The 19,702-nt window shown below is 41.6% G+C and overlaps 1 protein-coding gene across 1 annotated transcript; it reads left to right on the forward strand.

The window, feature by feature from the left end:
- The first annotated feature begins 2,142 nt into the window (after positions 1-2,142).
- gpa33a (glycoprotein A33 (transmembrane), paralog a) lies at positions 2,143-13,784 on the forward strand. Its single transcript, XM_063010526.1, has 7 exons — positions 2,143-2,201; positions 6,710-6,876; positions 9,745-9,976; positions 11,324-11,488; positions 11,587-11,703; positions 11,818-11,953; positions 12,804-13,784. The coding sequence occupies exons 1-7, from the start codon at positions 2,162-2,164 to the stop codon at positions 13,237-13,239; spliced, it is 1,293 nt and encodes a 430-aa protein (XP_062866596.1). The 5' UTR covers positions 2,143-2,161; the 3' UTR covers positions 13,240-13,784.
- The last annotated feature ends 5,918 nt before the right edge of the window (positions 13,785-19,702 follow it).

Genomic DNA, 19,702 nt, shown 5'->3' on the forward strand with positions numbered 1-19,702 from the left:
CTGGCACTGCTGTGTTTTGCTCTACACTTCTCTCTCTCTACTGCTGTGCTTAACACTGGCACTGCTGTGCTTTACTCTAAACTGCTCTCTCTACTGCTGTGTTTTACTCTAAACTGCTCTCTCTACTGCTGTGTTTTACACTACACTGCTCTCTCTACTGCTGTGTTTTACTCTAAACTGCTCTCTCTACTGCTGTGTTTTACTCTAAACTGCTCTCTCTACTGCTGTGTTTTACTCTAAACTGCTCTCTCTACTGCTGTGTTTTACTCTAAACTGCTCTCTCTACTGCTGTGTTTTACTCTAAACTGCTCTCTCTACTGCTGTGTTTTACTCTAAACTGCTCTCTCTACTGCTGTGTTTTACACTACACTGCTCTCTCTACTGCTGTGTTTTACACTACACTGCTCTCTCTACTGCTGTGTTTTACACTACACTGCTCTCTCTACTGCTGTGTTTTACACTACACTGCTCTCTCTACTGCTGTGTTTTACACTACACTGCTCTCTCTACTGCTGCGTTTTACACTACACTGCTCTCTCTACTGCTGTGTTTTACACTACACTGCTCCCTCTACTGCTGTGTTTTACACTACACTGCTCTCTCTACTGCTGTGTTTTACACTACACTGCTCTCTCTACTGCTGTGTTTTACACTACACTGCTCTCTCTACTGCTGTGTTTTACACTACACTGCTCTCTCTACTGCTGTGTTTTACACTGGCACTGGTGTGCTTTACTCTAAACTGGCACTGCTAGGCCTTACACTGGCTTTACTCTAGCCTGGCACTGCTGTAGTTTACTCTACACTGATGTGCTCTACACTGGCACTGCTGGGCTTTACTCTACACTGGCTCTATTCTAGACTGGTCCTGCACTACTCTACTGTGGTTTATACTGGTCCTACTCTACTGTGGTTTATACTGGTCCTACTCTACTTTGCTGTGGTTTATACTGGTCCTGATCTACTCTGCTGTGGTTTATACTAGTCTGCACTACTCTACTCTACTGTGGTTTATACTGGTCCTGCTCTACTCTGCTGTGGTTTATACTGGTCCTACTCTACTTTGCTGTGGTTTATACTGGTCCTGATCTACTCTGCTGTGGTTTATACTGGTCCTGATCTACTCTGCTGTGGTTTATACTAGTCTGCACTACTCTACTCTGCTGTGGTTTATACTGGTCCTGCTCTACTCTGCTGTGGTTTATACTGGTCCTACTCTACTCTGCTGTGGTTTATACTGGTCCTGCTCTACTCTGCTGTGGTTCATACTAGTCTGCACTACTCTACTCTACTGTGGTTTATACTGGTCCTGCTCTACTCTGCTGTGGTTTATACTGGTCCTACTCTACTCTGCTGTGGTTTATACTGGTCCTGATCTACTCTGCTGTGGTTTATACTGGTCCTACTCTACTCTGCTGTGGTTTATACTGGTCCTGCTCTACTCTGCTGTGGTTTATACTGGTCCTGCTCTACTCTGCTGTGGTTTATACTGGTCCTACTCTACTCTGCTGTGGTTTATACTGGTCCTGATCTACTCTGCTGTGGTTCATACTAGTCTGCACTACTCTACTCTACTGTGGTTTATACTGGTCCTGCTCTACTCTGCTGTGGTTTATACTGGTCCTACTCTACTCTGCTGTGGTTTATACTGGTCCTGCTCTACTCTGCTGTGGTTTATACTGGTCCTGATCTACTCTGCTGTGGTTTATACTGGTCCTACTCTACTCTGCTGTGGTTTATACTGGTCCTGCTCTACTCTGCTGTGGTTTATACTGGTCCTACTCTACTCTGCTGTGGTTTATACTGGTCCTGCTCTACTCTGCTGTGGTTTATACTGGTCCTACTCTACTCTGCTGTGGTTTATACTGGTCCTGATCTACTCTGCTGTGGTTTATACTGGTCCTACTCTACTCTGCTGTGGTTTATACTGGTCCTGCTCTACTCTGCTGTGGTTTATACTGGTCCTGATCTACTCTGCTGTGGTTTATACTGGCACTAGTCTACACTACTCTGTCTACACTACTCTACTCGACTCTGCAGCCAGAACAAGCTGAAACTTGATTAGGTGGGCGGGGCTTTAACTGCCTCATTACTAACCTGCTCACCTTTACCTGTTCCTACTTCTTCTCATCTCTGTAGCTGCGGAACTAACAGCACTGAAATGGCGCGCTGTGTTTCAACTATTTATCTGCTTTGTGCCGGTAAGTTTCCTTCTAAGTCATGTTAAAAGATGAATGTAACTACAGTCGTCCTAAATGAGGTTAGATGAGTAGGAAATACGCAGGTGTGCGTTAATAGTGGATGTCCGGTGGTGTTGCAGGTTTGATTAATGGCCGTCGGTGCTTAATTGAGGTTTCAGGGTAAATTGGGTGCTTTGGAAAGTTTGTTTATATTGAGTGAAATATAAGCGTGTAGCTTCCACTTCTCTTTACTTATAATTTTACTTGTTTTTATGGTAGTGTGTGTATATATATAATATAAGTGCAGCATGTCTTGACACAGGTGTGTAAGGTAAAAACAGCTCTAAGCTTTACCCGAATGGCGGTGAGTTGTGAGCCAACGCCCAGACACCAGCAGCCTCATTTGCGTGTAGTGCAGCTGCTGTTTTCTACTTTTCTGTCCAACACGACCACATTTTGCCCTCATTTTACAGATTATGACTTTAAAACCATTTATTTAACAAGTGTTAATTGTGATATATGTAGGGCTGCAACAACTAATCGACAAAACCGATTAAAATCGATTAATTATCGAATAGTCGGTTTATTGTTTATTCCATACTCATGTGAAACTGTTGATTAATTGTCTTGACCTTAATGGAATAAAACAAATCCTACTGGTTGGTACTAACATGCACTACATGTGGTACAACATTTACTGGAGCCAAGAAAAGACTCTGAATTTATCTAATCCTATAGAAGTTGGTTTGACATCAGTAAGTCAGATAATTTAAATGTAATCGATTTATTTATCTGCATTATGGTTCTAAAGTAAATAAAACGCATTTTGAAGTTTTGTTTTATATAAGGAGTGTTTGTGTAGATTTATTTATCTGCATGACGATTATAAACAAATAAAATGTATATATTTTGTAAGTTTGAGTTATGTGAGGTACACTAATGTATGTACAATTATTTATCTGCTGAATAAAATTATTATTAATTAAAAACAAAAACAGGGCAGGTGGATAGCACTGTCTCCTCACAGCAAGAAGGTCCTGGGTTCGATCCCCAGGTGTGGTGGCCCTGTTCCTTTCTGTGTGGAGTTTGCATGTTCTCCCCATGTCTGTGTGGGTTTACTCCGGGTGCTCCGTTGCAAGTGAGGTGAATTGGAGATACTAAATTGTCCAGGACTGTTGATATAACCTTGTGAAGTGATGAATGTAGTGTGATGAGTAACTACCGTTCCTGTCATGAATGTAACCAAAGTGTAAAACATGACGTTAAAATCCAAATAAATAAACAAAAACAATTATACGTTTTATGACTGTCCCTAACATCCTAGCTACAGTAGGCGCCTGAACAGCCGGGTTGCTTCCATTTTTTTTTTTAAAAATAAATAAATGTAGTTCTGGCTTTGGTATAAATCATATTGTTGTGTGTTTACCAATTCCATTTGTCTATGAAATTGTAAACTGAGTTAGTATTGTGTGGTGTTTCTTCGAGTGAGATGGACAGAAGGTTGCCAGTTCAAGCCTCACCACTGCCAGGTTGCCACCCTTGGACCCTTAAGCAAGGCCCTTAACCCTCATTTGCTTAGATTGTATACTGTCACAGTACTGTAAGTCGCTGTGGATAAAAGCATCTGCTAAATGCTGTAAATGAACTGGAATGCCAAATGTTCAGTATCACACTAACTTGGTGCAGTCTTCAATCAAACCCCACTCCATAAAGCTGGCATGTAAACATGTGTTTATAGTGTTTATTTTGTTAAGGGTTTGGTTTTTATTCCTAATGTGTGTCCCTGTGTTGAATGTTACTACATTTAGGGACAGAAGAAAGTGCACAACACATTCAATGCTTGGTGGAGACAATCTTCTACAATTTGAATGCATAACCAGAAGTTAGTTTAAACATGTAAATGGTTTCATAAATGTACCTTAAACTGTTTATGTGAATTACTTTTTATTGTTTTCCATATCTGGGAAATTACAACATCGTGAGAAGCAGAACCAGGGTTACGGAAAATTAAACACCACAACCACAGAGAGCAAATCGAGAGCCATGTAGTTGCTTACACTGCTGTTTACAGTTAATGTGGTGTGTTTGCCCTCAGCGCCTTGTTAAAAATGCCACCACAGTCTTCAGCAAACCCTTACAATCCTAGTTACCCTTGTTCATTTGGACATTGACTATCGTATTGGTCCTGGAGATCAGTCTCCAACCCAGGACCTAGTAATTTCTCTGGATAACTCCCAGATCAGACCATCTGATAAGGTAAGAAGTCTTGGTGTTGTCCTTGATAACCAGCTGACATTCTCTCCTCATATAGCCAACATGACAAGATCATGCCGGTTCCTCCTGTACAACATCAGGAAGATTCGTCCATTTCTCTCCAGGGAAGCTACCCAGATTCTGGTGCAATCACTTGTAATCTCACGGTTGGACTACTGCAACTCCCTTCTGGCTGGAGCTCCCATGTCCACGATTAAACCCTTACAGCTCATTCAAAATGCAGCTGCACGTCTGGTTTTTAACCAACCCAAACACTGCCACATCACCCCACTGCTGCGTTCTCTTCACTGGCTTCCTGTAGCTGCACGCATTCAGTTTAAAACACTGACGCTCGCCTACAAAGCCAAAAATGGACCAGCCCCAAGCTACCTTTGTGGCCTAATCAAACCCCGCTCTGTACCACGCAACCTCCGAGCCTCTAGTCTTGCTCGACTTGAGCCCCCATCCAGGACTAAAGGAAGACAAGCATCAAGGCTGTTCTCTGTTCTAGCGCCAAAGTGGTGGAATGAACTTTCTCTGTCTGTCCGAACATCTGAGTCTCTTGCTGTCTTTAAAAAACGATTAAAAACCCACCTTTTTACTAAACACTTAGGCTGACTTGTACTTATTTACTAACATTTTGTTCCATTCTTTTCCATTTAAAAAAAAAAAAAAAAAAAAAAAAAAAGGCACTTTGGTTCTAACAGGTTTTTAGCAGATTTGTGTTCTTTGACTGTTGTTTTCCTAAACTTGAGAAATGAAATGTTCACTATAGAAGCACTTCTGTAAGTCGCTCTGGATAAGAGCGTCTGCTAAATGCTGAAAATGTAAATGTAAATGTATTGGGTACGGTATGGAGAGTTCTGGACTTGGATGTGTACTGTATTGTAATCTAAGGAAACCATGCAATGGAAAAGGGTCACATGACTGTTCCCTCTTTTTTTAAGTTATATACTTCTACTTTAAACAGAAAATGTACTCCAGTGGCATAACTACTGGCTTAGATTCTTGAGCCAGTAGCTTGAGTGGGAGCATGGCAAGTCGATAAACATATTTCAACAATTACATCAGCAAGTCTTTATGAATGTGCCTCTAGATGCTTTGCCAGCTGGATTTGGATATTTATCCCAAAGTCTGAGATTGGTCTGTGCTTCTGAAGGACATTTAGTAACTTGTTCAGAAGGCACCCCAGTTTTGTTACATCTGGAATCTCTGGAACACTTAAATTGAAAGTTTGAAGCCCTCTCTGGGGTATTCCCCACATTTTTTAATGTTTGCATGCATTTATTTAAAGTTTACCTGTCATCCTATTGCTGAAACTGAGAAGCACAGTGGCTGCATGATGCAGCCACCACCATGTTTCACTGTAGATTACAGATTACTGATTAAGTCAAATCACTGTGAAGGAAACTCCATTCCAGTCAGCACACTTTGATCTTTTTTGTCCTTATGTAGCTGTTGTAAAGGTTAGAGGGATTTGGGTCTTGATCGTGCTGCAGTATGAGTCCACAAAGATCCAAACCAAGGAGAATAGCATAGTCTAAGTTTAAAGAATGAAGCAGTATGTCTCCTTTTTCAGGGTGTAGTTGGTTTTAAGCAGGTGCCCAACTCCTGAATATTTTCACCAGCGTGTTCTTCTCCTTACATGAATCCAATTGTTACTGCCATAAGTGCTGCTTTTTCTGTGAGCCCGTTTGTGGTTGTGGCTGAAACATGTGCTTTTGCACCAAAATAGATTCAATACAGAACTGGAATCTGATATTTGTCCTTTTTATGGTTGCCCTTGGTTACCTAGTCAATGTCTTAGCCAGGAGGCAATCAAAGTTGTGTTTTGGAAAAGTAGAAATGGTTGTTCTTTCCTAGGGCAGCATGTTGGCACAGTGGGCAGCACTCGCCTCACAGCAAGAGGTGCTGAGACACTAAATTGTCCATGACTGTGTTCGCTATAACCTTGTGAACTGATGAATCTTGTGTAATGAGTAACCACTGTTCCTGTCATGAATGTAACCAAAGTGTAAAACATGATGTTAAAATCTTAATAAATAAACAAACAAAATGTGTCGTTTGTGTGTGTTTCTGCCCTGTGATGGACTGGCAATTTGTTCGGGGTCTTTTGCCCAATTAATCAGACCCCAGACTGGATATAAATGCTGCACCTTGTAACTGATGGACAAGAACATTTTGAATCCACATTAGCAGTGTTAGATTCCACATTTGAAGACCTGAATCACCCTGTATAGAAATGTGTGCTCAGTATTTTCTGTTTTGTTTTTCAGTCGTTCACCTGACTTCAGCTTTAACCGTTGAAATGCCCCAAAAAATCTATGAATTTGGCCGAGGTAAAGATGCCACGATGCAGTGCAACTTCAAACCTGACAAACCAGTCAACCCAAAAGTCACCATCGAATGGTCAGCTAATGCAGATAATCCCGATGACCCTATGGTAATGAACGACATATATGATATATATATATATATATTGTGTTGTATTGTTTGTGTTGAATGTTTATCAGTGTTTAAACTATCTTCTTTCCTGCCACTGTTGCCCTCGACTTGCTCATTAGGGGTGTTTAATCCTGCAGTCTGTAAAACCTTAAGTGTTCACTGTAAAAAGTGCTATACAGATAAATTTGACTTGATTTGCTGAGGATATTGTATTAATAGCATACACTGATAAGGCATAACATTATGACTACCTCCTTGTTTCTACACTCACTGTTCATTTTATCAGCTCCACTTACCATATAGAAGCACTTTAGTACAATTACTGACTAGTCCATCTGTTTCTCTGCTTTTTTTTTTTTTTTTTAAACACACACCTGCTTTCACCCTGTTCTATTTGGGTGGTGGATTATTCTCCGCACTGCAGTGACACTGACATGGTGGTGGTGTGTTAGTGTGTGTTGTGCTGGTATGAGTGGATCAGACACAGCAGTGCTGATGGAGTTTTTTAAACACCTCACTGTCACTGCTGGACTGAGAATAGTCCACCAACCAAAAATATCCAGCCAACAGCGCCCTGTGGGCAGCATCCTGTGACCACTGATGAAGGTCTAGAAGGTGACCAACTCAAACAGCAGCAATAGATGAGCGATCGTCTCTGACTTTACATCTACAAGGTGGACCAACTAGGTAGGAGTGTCTAATAGAGTGGACAGTGAGTGGACACGTTATTTAAAAACTCCAGCAGCGCTGCTGTGTCTGATCCACTCATACCAGCACAACACACACTAACACACCACCACCATGTCATTGTCACTGCAGTGCTGAGAACCACCACCCAAATAATACCTGATCTGTGGTGGTCCTGACCATTGAAGAACAGGGTAAAAGCAAGTTGAAACAGTATGTAGAGAAACAGATGGACTACAGTCAGTAATTGTAGAACTACAAAGTGCTTCTATATGGTAAGTGGAGCTGATAAAATGTGACGCACACGTGTGGCGAGGAAGTGTGTTGTATAGTTTTGGGGTCACCACATAAATCTCCTTAAGTGCATAGCCTAGACAAAGGAGCAGATAGCAAATGGGTATCAGGATTGTAGAGTAAGTGCAGGTTTGTATGGTCGGAGGAGACAACAAAGATAGGAGGTGGCGAGGACATGCAGGAAATGGCACCTGTGTTGTATGCGTGCCACAGTTCCAACTGATCTGCTGCAAAAAAGGAAGAATGTTCTAAGAGGTGAGAGACAAAGAGGAACTTGAACATCGAATGTATGACCTACTGAGGATGAGAAAGCAGTGGCCTTGACTGTTTTGGTCTTTAAATGCATTGCTTGCTGTTACAGGGTCAGTTGTGAGTTTGAGCTCTGCATTTACAAATGGACCGGGTACGGGGCAGCATCACAACTTCAACTTAAAGATTGGTTGTTCCTGCTTATAAGCAACTAAGCCTTTTGTTTATCATGAAAAGCTTTACCTAGATAAAATTCCTTTATTGATCCCCATGGGGGAAATTCGAGTGTTACAGCAGCTCCAGTACAGTAAATAGAGTAAATAAAATAAGTAGAATAAAATAAAAAATAAGGGAATTATAAAAAAAAAAGAGCTATGCGATGCAATTACTATTATTCATCATTATGGTAATATGGTAACAATATAATAAAAGCACTATATATTCTATATGTAAATATATACGTACATATGTGTGAATAATGAAATGTAGAGGCCATTGCTGGGAAGGGGGGGGCAGGGGGGTCGAGTTATTGTATGGGGTTGGGGGCTCGTCAGTGTGAGGGCAGCCTAAGTGTTCTGCTATTGTTGTGCAGTCTGATGGCAGTTGGCACAAAAGAACGTCTGAAGCGCTCCGTCTTGCTCTTTGGTGGAATTGGTCTATGACTGAAAGAACTGCCCAGCCGCCATAGTTCCTTATTGAGAGGGTGAGAAGTATTATCCAGGATGGCATACCTGTGGAAAGTTTTTGTGTTGCCTTGTCCTAACTTTGTAATGTTTTATAGCATAAAATCTAGTGTGTGTTTGCAAAAAGAATTAAAAGTTTAAGTAAAAAAAAAAATCTGTTTGGTTTATGAATAAATACTTGTAAATAATCACCACTTTCTGTTGTTATTAGCACTTTTTCAGAGCTGTTTATTTATTTATTAACAGTTTTAACCGACAGTGCAATTTAAATATAAAAAGACCAAAATATATATAAATATAAAGACCAAAAATAAAATAGACTGAAACATAATACCCATTTTGGCCAATAATTGACACATGGTAAACTCCCAATGGTTAAAACCCAAATAAATACATTATTTATTTGTTTAGAATGAGGGCAGCTCGGTGGGTAGCACTGGCCTCACAGCAAGAAGGTCCTGGGTTTGATCCCAAGGCAGGGCGGCCCAAGTCCTTTCTGTGTGGAGTTTGCATGTTCTCCCCGTGTCTGTGTGGGTTTCCTTCGGGAGCTCAGGTCCAAAGACATGCAAGTGAGGTGAATTGGAGACACTAAATTGTCCATGTTTGATATAAACTTGTGAACTGATGAAGTGTAATGAGTAACTACCCTTCCTGTCATGAATGTAACCAATGTGTAAAACATGACCTTAAAATCCTATTAAACAAACACTTGAGGACGTTGATACCTGATTGGTGTTCGTACTGGCTGATACTGAGCTCTGATGTTTGGATTGGATCAGAAATGAGGAAAAATGCAATTGGAGCGTCACTGGTTAAATAAGCACTGAAGCAACACCGTCTGGCTGAGGATGTGTAGATTTGTGTGTTGTCAGCACCGCTAACTCATTGTCTGCTGCTGTTGTCGCAACTATTCCTCACATTTATGCTTCATTCTCCCATTTTGTCCACCACAGATGAGTGTTCTTACATACTACTATGATAGCACGGCCAGTGGACCTCCAATCATAGATTACGGTGACGACTACATTGACAGAGTGACTCTGCAGCCAGACATTGCTGCGGGGACAGCGATGCTAACGCTCAAGACTCTAACGGCGCAGGACAATCGAACATTCAACTGCAAAGTTACAATCCCTGGTGATGCTAAAGGAAAACATGTGGCTTCCACCAAGCTGGTGGTTTTGGGTAAGCGCATAAACTATGTTGAGCATGAACGGCATCATTCTCTTAATATCGTGTGTAGTGTGGGCGGTTCTGTTCCTTCCTTCAAATTTGTGACTTAAATTCCTTATCAGTAATTCTGCCGAACTATAGCTGGTAACTTCTCTGTGCACATATAAGGAAGGGCTGGTTTTGTTGCATCAAGTAAAGTACACAAAACGTTGTCCCCCACGTCCCCAATCAAACTGCCAATCTATTCAGCTGTAACAGCTCAGTCTTCTCCTATAATGCTTCTCGTGTCTGTTTAGGTTTCCTCCGGGAGCTCCGGTTTCCTCCCACAGTTTAAAGATGTGCAATAAGGTGAATTGGAGATACTACAAATTGTCCATGAGTGTGTTTGACATTACACTTGTGAACTGGGCGGCACGGTGGCTAAGTGGGTAGCACTCGCCTCACAGCAAGAAGGTCCTGGGTTTGATCCCCAGGTGGAGCGGTCAGGGTCTTTTCTGTGTGGAGTTTCCATGTTCTCCCTGTGTCTTCGTGGGTTTCCTCTGGGTGCTCGGGTTTCCTATTCCAGTCCAAAGACGTGCAAGTGAGGCAAATTGGAGAAACTAAATTGTCCATGACTGTGTTTGATATAATCTTGTGAACTGATGAATCTTGTGTAATGAGTAACTACTGTTCCTGTCATGAATGTAACCGAAGTGTAAAACATGACCTTAAAGTCCTAATAAATAAATAAGTAATGTGACTGGGGAACACACTGCAAGTGATATGAGACCATTACTAGATTCAAAACCACCTCAGATCCACAAGGTCTATGCTGTTGGGATCTTCTCTTCAGTGATCATCCTGCTGGAAGATCTAACACTGGCCCAGTTCAAGCAATTCAAGCAATTTAATTTGATATTAATTACTTCGAGTCCATGATGCAGTGAACTGAGTTGTTTGGGGCCTTTACAAGAAAAGGGGAAGTACTTTTCTGTGCCTGGGCCAAAATGATCTTGATTTGCTTTTCCAACCCCTGCCACAGACACAGCCAATGATGTTTGTATGTATCTGTGTTTGAACCCTAGATCCCAGCAGTAGTGGGCTAGCATAATTCACTGCTACTGCCACACAAGCAGTTCCTTTGTAAATTGTTATTTTAAAATATGGTGGGGGTGGCTGTTTGTCTTACATTTTTTTTTAATGATCTGAACTGTAATGTGTAATGTATAAGAAATAGAAGACATTACAAGAGGCTAATACTGTATGTGCATTGAGATATGGGATGTTGTGGAAGCAGTTTGATGGATCAGTCTCCTGGCTTGTGGTAACTCATCTTATTTTCATCAACATTCTAACTGATGTTCTCCTTCCGTTACACAGTGGCTCCTTCCAAACCGACCTGCACCATCCAGGGTAAAACGGAGTTTTGGCAAAACATCACCATTACCTGCCTTTCCAAAGAGGGCACCCCAGACCCGACCTATAAATGGCAGAGCTTTGATACTACTAGTAATCTTCGACCGCTTCCCCTAAGGGCCACTGATGGTGTGTGTGCTGTTGTTTATTTATTTATTTATTCTTTCTAAAAACCTCTTCTTCGTAATTGTTTTATTTCACCTTTTCATTTCGTTCTCTCTTTCTAGTTAAAGGAGTTTTATCACTTTACAATCTTTCGACTGAGACCACCGGTTATTACGTCTGCTCATCATCCAATAAGATTGCCACTGAAACCTGTAACGTGACTTTGGGTGTCACCTCATGTAAGAATCTTTAATCATCTTGCTAAAAACAGTTTCTGAACATACTTTAGCTACATGTTTGTATTTAGATAAATTTACTGTTACTCTTACTGTCACTTGTTTTATGTCCCTTAGCGTCCATGCTCAGCACTGCGTCGACGGCAGGGTTAATCGGAGCCGCTGTGGCTGCTCTCCTGTTCCTGATCGTTCTCATCTACTGCTGCTGCTGCCGCCGCAAGAAAGACGAAGAGTTTGAGGAGTGCGAAATGGAGTAGGTTTTTATTTATACCTGTTTATACACATACACATGCATATTCATTCATTCATTCATTGTCTGTTTTATCCTGTATTTACTTTATACTGGTCAGGGTCGCAGTGTGTCTCTTTTACTGCATGTAAGGCAGAAAATGCCCCGTACAGGTCACCAATCCATTACGGCAAACGTGACAATTTCTGATGGGTTTAATTGACCTGATTGCATGTCTTTGGAGTTGTAGGAGGAAACTGGAGCGCCTAGAAGAAAACCCACACAGACGCAGGGAGAACATGCAATCTCCACACAGAAAAAAAAAATTGGCTGGGAAATCCAAATCCAGGCCCTTTTTGCTGTGAGGTGGCAGCACTACCACTGCGCCTCTGTGCCGCCTGATGCATCCTCCTCATCGTCCCAATGGCTAGGCTGTTTAGCCACCAACTTTCCACCTTAGACATATAGGATGTGTGGATGGCACAGTGGCTCAGTGGAGGTAGCACTGTCGCCTCACAGCTAGAAGGTCCTGGGTTCGATTCCCAGGTGGAGAGGTCCAGGTCCTTTCTGTGTGGTTTGCATGTTCTCCCCATGTCTGTGTGGGCTTCCTCCAGGAGCTCTGGTTTCCTCCCACAGTCCAAAGACATGCAAGTGAGGTGAATTGGAGACAAAATTGTCCATGACTGTGTTTACTGGGTTACCTGAGCACTTAGTAGGTTTAGAATCTAATGTGTGAAGCTTAAGCAGCACTTTCTTAGCTTGAATGTAATTTGTTTGTTTTGCTTGTGTTTTTGTATTGTGTTATTAATGATGGGTCATCTCCAGTTTCACCCTCATGATGATTAAAGAAAACTTATATTATTATTATTATTAGAGCTCCAGAGGGTGAAGGATTGACCGATAAGGCGCCTCAGCAGCTGGAAGATCTTCAAGACACGCGACTCGAGAGCAAACCCGACCGGCGCGACAAGTACGAAGAGCAAAGCGACCGATTTGAAGATCGCAGAGTTAACACTGACAATCGGCAGGAGCGACCAGACGACCGGAGGAACGATCGCTATGACGATCAGAGAAGTGATCGCTATGACGATCGGAGAAGCGACCGTTACGACGACCGGAGAAGTGATCGCCAAGATGACCGAAGAAGCGACCGTTGCGACGACCGGAGAAGCGATCGGTACGATGACCGCAGGAGCGATCGCAATGATGACCACTACGATGACCGACGAAGCGACCGCTACGACGACCGAAGAAACGATCGCTATGACGAACCCTACGATGACCGCCGTTATGACCGCAGAGATCGTTAGGACTCGCAGGTGATTGCTATGACGATCGTGGTCGACCTCCCGACGTTTCAGCAAATACGCTACCTAGTGGCTTAGTATAAATGGTTCTTTGAAATTTGAAAACCTCACACAGTAAAGCAAAGTGAAAAGCAGCAGGTCTCCGGTTCTACTCCTCCAGACATGGATTGAACAAACTGTTGACTAAAATTTAAACCCCAGCGCTGATTCACTCTTCCTTTTTATTAAGTTCTTTTTAGTCTTTTATAAGGACCCAACTTGGTCTAAACTGTTAATGTTTTAATGATTTGGGTTTTAACGGTGATGGGTAACTGCTAATTGCTAACTATAGTAGATGAGCTTTGCAATGCCAAGGAAACATCATGCAATACGGTGAAGCGGTCATCTTGACCACAGAGCTTAATGACTGTAAAACACTGACAGAAACCTGCAGAGATCCGAGACTTTTGGATCTTCAGTATGGACCATCAATTGTTCTTTATTGCTCTTATGTAATTAACACTGCTGTGTTTGCTATTTTTGTGTGTTTGTATTTGTGTGTATGGCAATATAAGAATTTTAAAATATTTTTTAATAAAAATTATTTCTCTTAACTTTTCGCGTTGTGGTTTGAGCCTGTAAAGTGGGATCATATCTGAATGATATTGGCAGACCGAAGTGAGTCACGGCCCTGAGCGCCCTGTGATTTTTGGCTCTGATTGGACTTATGTAAGCGGCCTCAGTGTGGGTTTGTTCTTAATGCAGGAAGGCCAGTAACGTAATTGAAAGGAATCTGAGGCAGGGAGTCCATCTGAGAGAAATGCTTTTGTTCATGCTGCATAGAATGTGCGGTAGAGAGCCTGTTCCTGAGGTGAGAATCACCCCGGCAGTATTATTAATAACGTATTATTAAGTGTTCTTGAGGGTAAATTGCAGCACCAATTCATTTTTTCTTATTAACCTGCAGTCAATTTCATAGGCTGCCAACATGTACGAGTCTGACCAGAGTGGCATTAACATTTTCCCCCAAACCTTTTTGTTGTGTTGGGTGGGATTGCAAACATTTTTAGGTGCACCAAGACCCATTATAACCTGATCAGGATGAAGCGAAAATCAAAGACTAGTGATATTTTTCTCATCAGCTGCTTTATACTGGGTCACGGGGTCTGGTTTCATCCTAAATCATTGGGCACAACGCATGAGCACTGGGGGATTGGCCAAAGGATTGAGGTTTTTTTTTTTGGCCTCTCTAACCGTACGCCTCACTGCACGTGTGATTGTCATAGCCATACATCTGACCATTTTATGTCCTAATCACACAGGTGTCACTTTTAAACCCTAAACTATGAGTGAATGGCTCAATCGGTACCAGTGCAAGTTCAAACACCAGTGTCCGTCAGGGTGTGGTGTGTTAGTGTCCTGTGAAGGCAACATTGATACTGACATTTCAGTGCATACACTAAGGGCAATTTTAGTAGCTTTAATTACTCTGACTGCATGTATTTGGATTTGTGGAAGGAAACTGGAGCGCCTGGAGGAAACCCACACAGACGCAGGGAGAACATACACATTTCAGTGCAATACAAGCTGCCGTCTAGACGAAGATGCTTCTTTAGTAAGAACAGCGTTCTGCAAGTTACGCAAGTGTGGATTGGTAGTAAGAGTGTGCGGGTGCTAGACTGCAGTCCAGACTTGTCTCTCGTTGAAAGCGTGCAGCACATTATGAAACGTGTGATGTACAACACTGGAGACACTAGACTGTTGAGTGGCAGAAGTGTTAGATCAAGCAGGAATGAGGAAGAGGACCATTGATGAGGCGTAGTAGTGAACATGCCCCTGAATGTTTACTACTAGTTTTGGAATTTATCGCTGCCATGGATTTAGAGTAAGTGTGTATATTAGAAAAAATATTTCATTGAAACATTAAGTATTTTTGCATTGTTTTCATCATATACAACTTTTTATTTACAGAACCTTTTGGTATTGTGGTTTGGTCGAAAATGAGTAAAGCCAGTCTTCTGGTTTGACGCCACATGGAGCGGACATGAGCTCGTGTTTCCCTCTGAGTGAAATCATCTTTTTTCATTATTTTAAGGCACATTTACCGTCTATTTCATTTAAGTTTTTGTTAACTCTTATTTATTTTGGTTCAGTTTTTTGTTATGATGCCTCCAAAAGTCAGTAGAACACCGGGACCCTCACAGAGCCTCCTCAGGCCTGTAGTTCAAGCTGTGTCCTCACCTGGTAGAGGAGATGCAGCCCGTGCTGAAGTGAGCGCTGCTTCGGGCTTAACCCAAGACGTCATGGTGCTAAAGTCTGAACTCTCTTGCAGTGAAAGAGGAGCTGCAGACATTTTTCGAGATAACACTGATCTTAAGAAGAATGTTTCAGATATGGAACAGTCTGTCTCCTCATTTTCAGTCGATGTTGTGGGTCTACAAGCTAAGGTCAATTATTTAACTGCAGAGCTTAGTAAGCTAGACGCTAAGTGCGATGACTTGGAATTTCAGGTCTCGTCGGCAGAACATCAGGATTGTTGGGGTCCCGGAGTCACAGCCGACATCCAATTCGTACGTGTCTCAACTTCTTAAAGACGCGTTCAATCTGATCAAATGTCACCACTCCCTTCTCCAGTCCCCCTAAAAATTAGTAAAGCCTAGATTTATTCATGTCAATACTTAGGAAATACAAAGAAATTATTGTAATTTTATAATTATTGTTATTTTGTTGGGACCAAATAGTTAGCATTTTATGACACACTGTTTTGATGTTGCATGCACATTCCAACTGTTGTAATCAGCTCAAACTAAAACGCCCTGGTTCCAGTGTAGAAATTCTTCTCCACGGCACTTTGATAGCGTTTAAGTTGTAACTACTATGTTCATTTGCCTCCGAGCTAAATAATATTATCTGAGTATTGGAACGGATCTTCAGTGGAAGTTGTGTGAGAGATTCCTGGTACGTCATTAAGCAGGTTGCAGCCTGTTCAGGAGCAGGAACATGTTTGTGTTGGAGAGATAAAGACTGCATGTTATTGTGCAGTATTTACTCACAGTCCTTTCATGCACTGTGTAATGGCATGCAGGCTGCAGGGTGTTGGAAATCATCGCAGTGTATGAAGAGAGAAACCGGTTTGGTTTGAATTCCATGGTAAACAGACCCGCCGGCCGATTTGTGCTTCCTGCGCTATTGCTATAACGTGTACAGTTGTAGGAAAGTTTGTGAACCTTTTGAAATGATAATTGTCTGCATTCAGTGTGTAGCACTAAAATATTCTTACAAATAGTGTCAAAGTAAGTAAACACTTAAAGGGAACAAAAACTCAGCACTAAAGCAACATTTATTTTATGAGGAAATTATATTTGCATTTTGGTCAAAGAACTTCTGAGCATTGTCCACAAACAACTCATCCCATCCCCCAGATGTATTGTATTTGCTCATAAAATTGAGAGTGTAGTGTTCCCAAATTATTTCTCACTAAAATGTAAACAATGTAAAGATAAAGTCTAGGTTCTGGTGATTGGAACAGATGTGACTGCACAGATGTTTGCATTCCAGTTTCAGGAAGAAAAGGCAAAGCGCCTGACCAAACCCAAGCACTCAGCCACCTTAGTTAGTTTTTATTAAGCAGGTTTTATTATTCTGGTTATTGGATTCTTGTTTTTTAGTTATCCTATTCATGCATTTTGCCTTTTTCCCCTGGCTATTCGTATTCCAATTACCCAGTTGTATCCTATCTACTGCTTCAGACCCCTCCCATGGATAAGGAGACCGTACCTAATACACAACCCATCCGACGTGTCGTAGCCAATTGCTTCTTTGCACATGCAGAAGCGGATTTCACACGGGGATCAGTAGTGCATAGAGTCACGCCCTGCTCTCTATTATTCACCGTCTCTGTCCAGACATCGTTCACCAGCGAGCAGAGGCCACAATTGCAGCAGTAATGAGGAATCCTTTCGGTCCTCTTCTTGTTTGAATTAAGAATTTAATACACTATTATTTAAAGCTGCTTAGGCACCCAAGCAACAAAACATGAAGCTCCCTCCACCACACTTTACAGTTGAGATGAGGTTTAGGCATTACTGTGCACTGCTTTTTGTTTTACCATGGCGTAGTATCCTTAAGCACTGCATTTTGTGCTTTTGTTTAATTTTAGCAGGACACTGAATTCAAAGACAAATTCAGGTTAATCATGTATATGATGAACATTGTCATGTGATTTCGATTTCAGGGTCTTAAAAAAGAATTAAAAGCTAGATCACTAATAAAACACATAAACTGGGTAACAATATTTAGTCCAGTGATATTTGAAGGCAACAGCAGTTTTAAAAGTCTGACTTCAACACATTTACCACTTCCCTCATTTACTCACACCCAAAGGCATTTTTAGTAGATATGATAAAACGACAGTTCCAGCCGGTGACTGGAGCTGAGGTTCTGCTCGGGGTCAAGCGCAATTTCTCAACACCATCATCGCTTTGCACAGATGAGTCAGTTTTCTCCATTACCCTTCGTCTCGGTTTGCTTGTAGCAGTCTAGCCACTGATAATACGATCCACTTCATTTACTTCATCTTGTTCTTGGTTCTCCTCATCCATAAATCACAACATTGCCTTCAGTGTTGTCATGTGGGTACGACAACATGCGCCTGAAGTTTGTTTGTTTGTTTATTAGGATTTTAACGTCATGTTTTACACTTTTTGGTTACATTCATGACAGAAACGGTAGTTACTCATTACACAAGATTCATCAGTTCACAAGGTTATATCAAACAGAGTCATGGACAATTTAGTATCTCCAATTCACCTCACTTGCACGTCTTTGGACTGTGGGAGGAAACCGGAGCACCCGGAGTAAACCCACGCAGACACCAGGAGAACATGCAAGCTTCACACAGAAAGGACCGCCACACATGGGGATCGAACCCAGGACCTTCTTGCTGTGAGGCGGCAGTGCTACCCACTTAGGCATCGTGCCTGAAGTTTGCCACCCCATGCCTGAAGTAACCTAGTTTGCAGGACCCAATGTCATTCAGTAGATCCTTTTCTGTTCTGGCCATCTCATACACTTGCTCAGTGGGCATCATTTTCTTTTATTATATTTTCAGCTGTTTTTAGATGCGCCTGTCCTGTAACTGCGTCTTTCTTTTTCTTCAGTGTCCAGGCTTTACATCCGTAAATGTCCAGTGTTTAGACCAACAATTTAATTAATTGTATTTTGGAGGAAAATGCTGTTTTAAATACATATCTAAATTAGCAGTTTTGAGGTTAGCATTAAGGTTAGCATTAATTTGAATAGTCTGGATTATAATAACATAATTATTTCTTATTCATCACCTAATACGCTTTAACCTAGAATGTAAAGCGCGAGAATATAAGCGACTAATACAATTTTATCAAAAATTTGTTATACGTGAATTCCGTAGACTTCATAGTTAGCACTAGCTGATCACTGAACACTTTTTAAGCTTAGCAGAAGGTCCTGGGTTCGATCCCCATATGGGGTGGTCCTGGTCCTTTCTGCGTGGGTTTACTCCGGGTGCTCCGGTTTCTTCCCACAGTCCAAAGACAGGCAAATGAGGTGAATTGGAGAAACAAAGTACATAACCTTGTGAACTGATGAATCTTGTGTAATGAGTAACTACCGTTCCTGTCATGAATGTAACCAAAGTGTAAAACATGACGTTAAAATCCTAATAAACAAACAAACAATAGGCCTAGCTTTTGTGATAAGCTTCTCTAAACCGTTTTGGTTATGGTGAATCCATTATGGTAACGGTGTGGATTCATTCAAAACTAAGAGGAGACACAAGAGGGCGACAGTACAGATTCATTACACTAGAACTGAATGGCATGAATGCAAAACTCTAGCACAGTAAACACTCTGGATTACAGGTCTACAGTTTCCTCTTTCTCAACTTATTTTAGAACCACCAGTATCATCAGTCATGGTACCTTTTTACCTGATAACTGCCTGTAAATTCTGTAACAGTCAGCATAGTAATCAGAACTAGAAGACACGACGTTTAATCTAAAACAATCAAACCTTAACATTAAACTTGATGGGTGAAAATTGCACCCAAAAACACCACGGCAGAAATACAGTCTGGTCAGGGTGGCACTCGATTACAGCCACTCATATACTCTCAGTGGCATAACTGGGAGCTCATGGGCCCCAGTGCAAAAAAAATGATTTATATATATATACAGGAAATGCTGATAGCTGATAAGGATGAATTAAAGGTACTCACTCAGAAGTTCATGCCTTGCGCTAAGCAAAATCACCTACAATAGACTTCAAATCCAAATTCCTGGCTCTGGTATTTTTAATGTACAGTTTTGGTTATTTTAATTTTAATTAACGAAAATAATGTAATATAATAATAACGACCTGGCGAATGCAGCCAATGGGGGGGCAGTGAGGTGAGTGGTTGAGTTCATGTCGTGGAGGGCCCCCCCTGCCATGGGCCCCAGTGCACCTGCCC

The sequence above is a fragment of the Trichomycterus rosablanca genome, chromosome 15 (genome assembly GCF_030014385.1).
Source record: "Trichomycterus rosablanca isolate fTriRos1 chromosome 15, fTriRos1.hap1, whole genome shotgun sequence".
Classification (NCBI taxonomy): domain Eukaryota; kingdom Metazoa; phylum Chordata; class Actinopteri; order Siluriformes; family Trichomycteridae; genus Trichomycterus; species Trichomycterus rosablanca.

Bases quoted from the DNA above. Each gene is read 5' to 3' on its own strand.
- gpa33a (XM_063010526.1), top strand. From the start codon at position 2,162: ATGGCGCGCTGTGTTTCAACTATTTATCTGCTTTGTGCCG. The intron at 9,977-11,323 runs GTAAGCGCATAA...TCCGTTACACAG, and splicing joins CACCAAGCTGGTGGTTTTGG to TGGCTCCTTCCAAACCGACC. The intron at 11,489-11,586 runs GTGTGTGTGCTG...CTCTCTTTCTAG, and splicing joins TCCCCTAAGGGCCACTGATG to TTAAAGGAGTTTTATCACTT.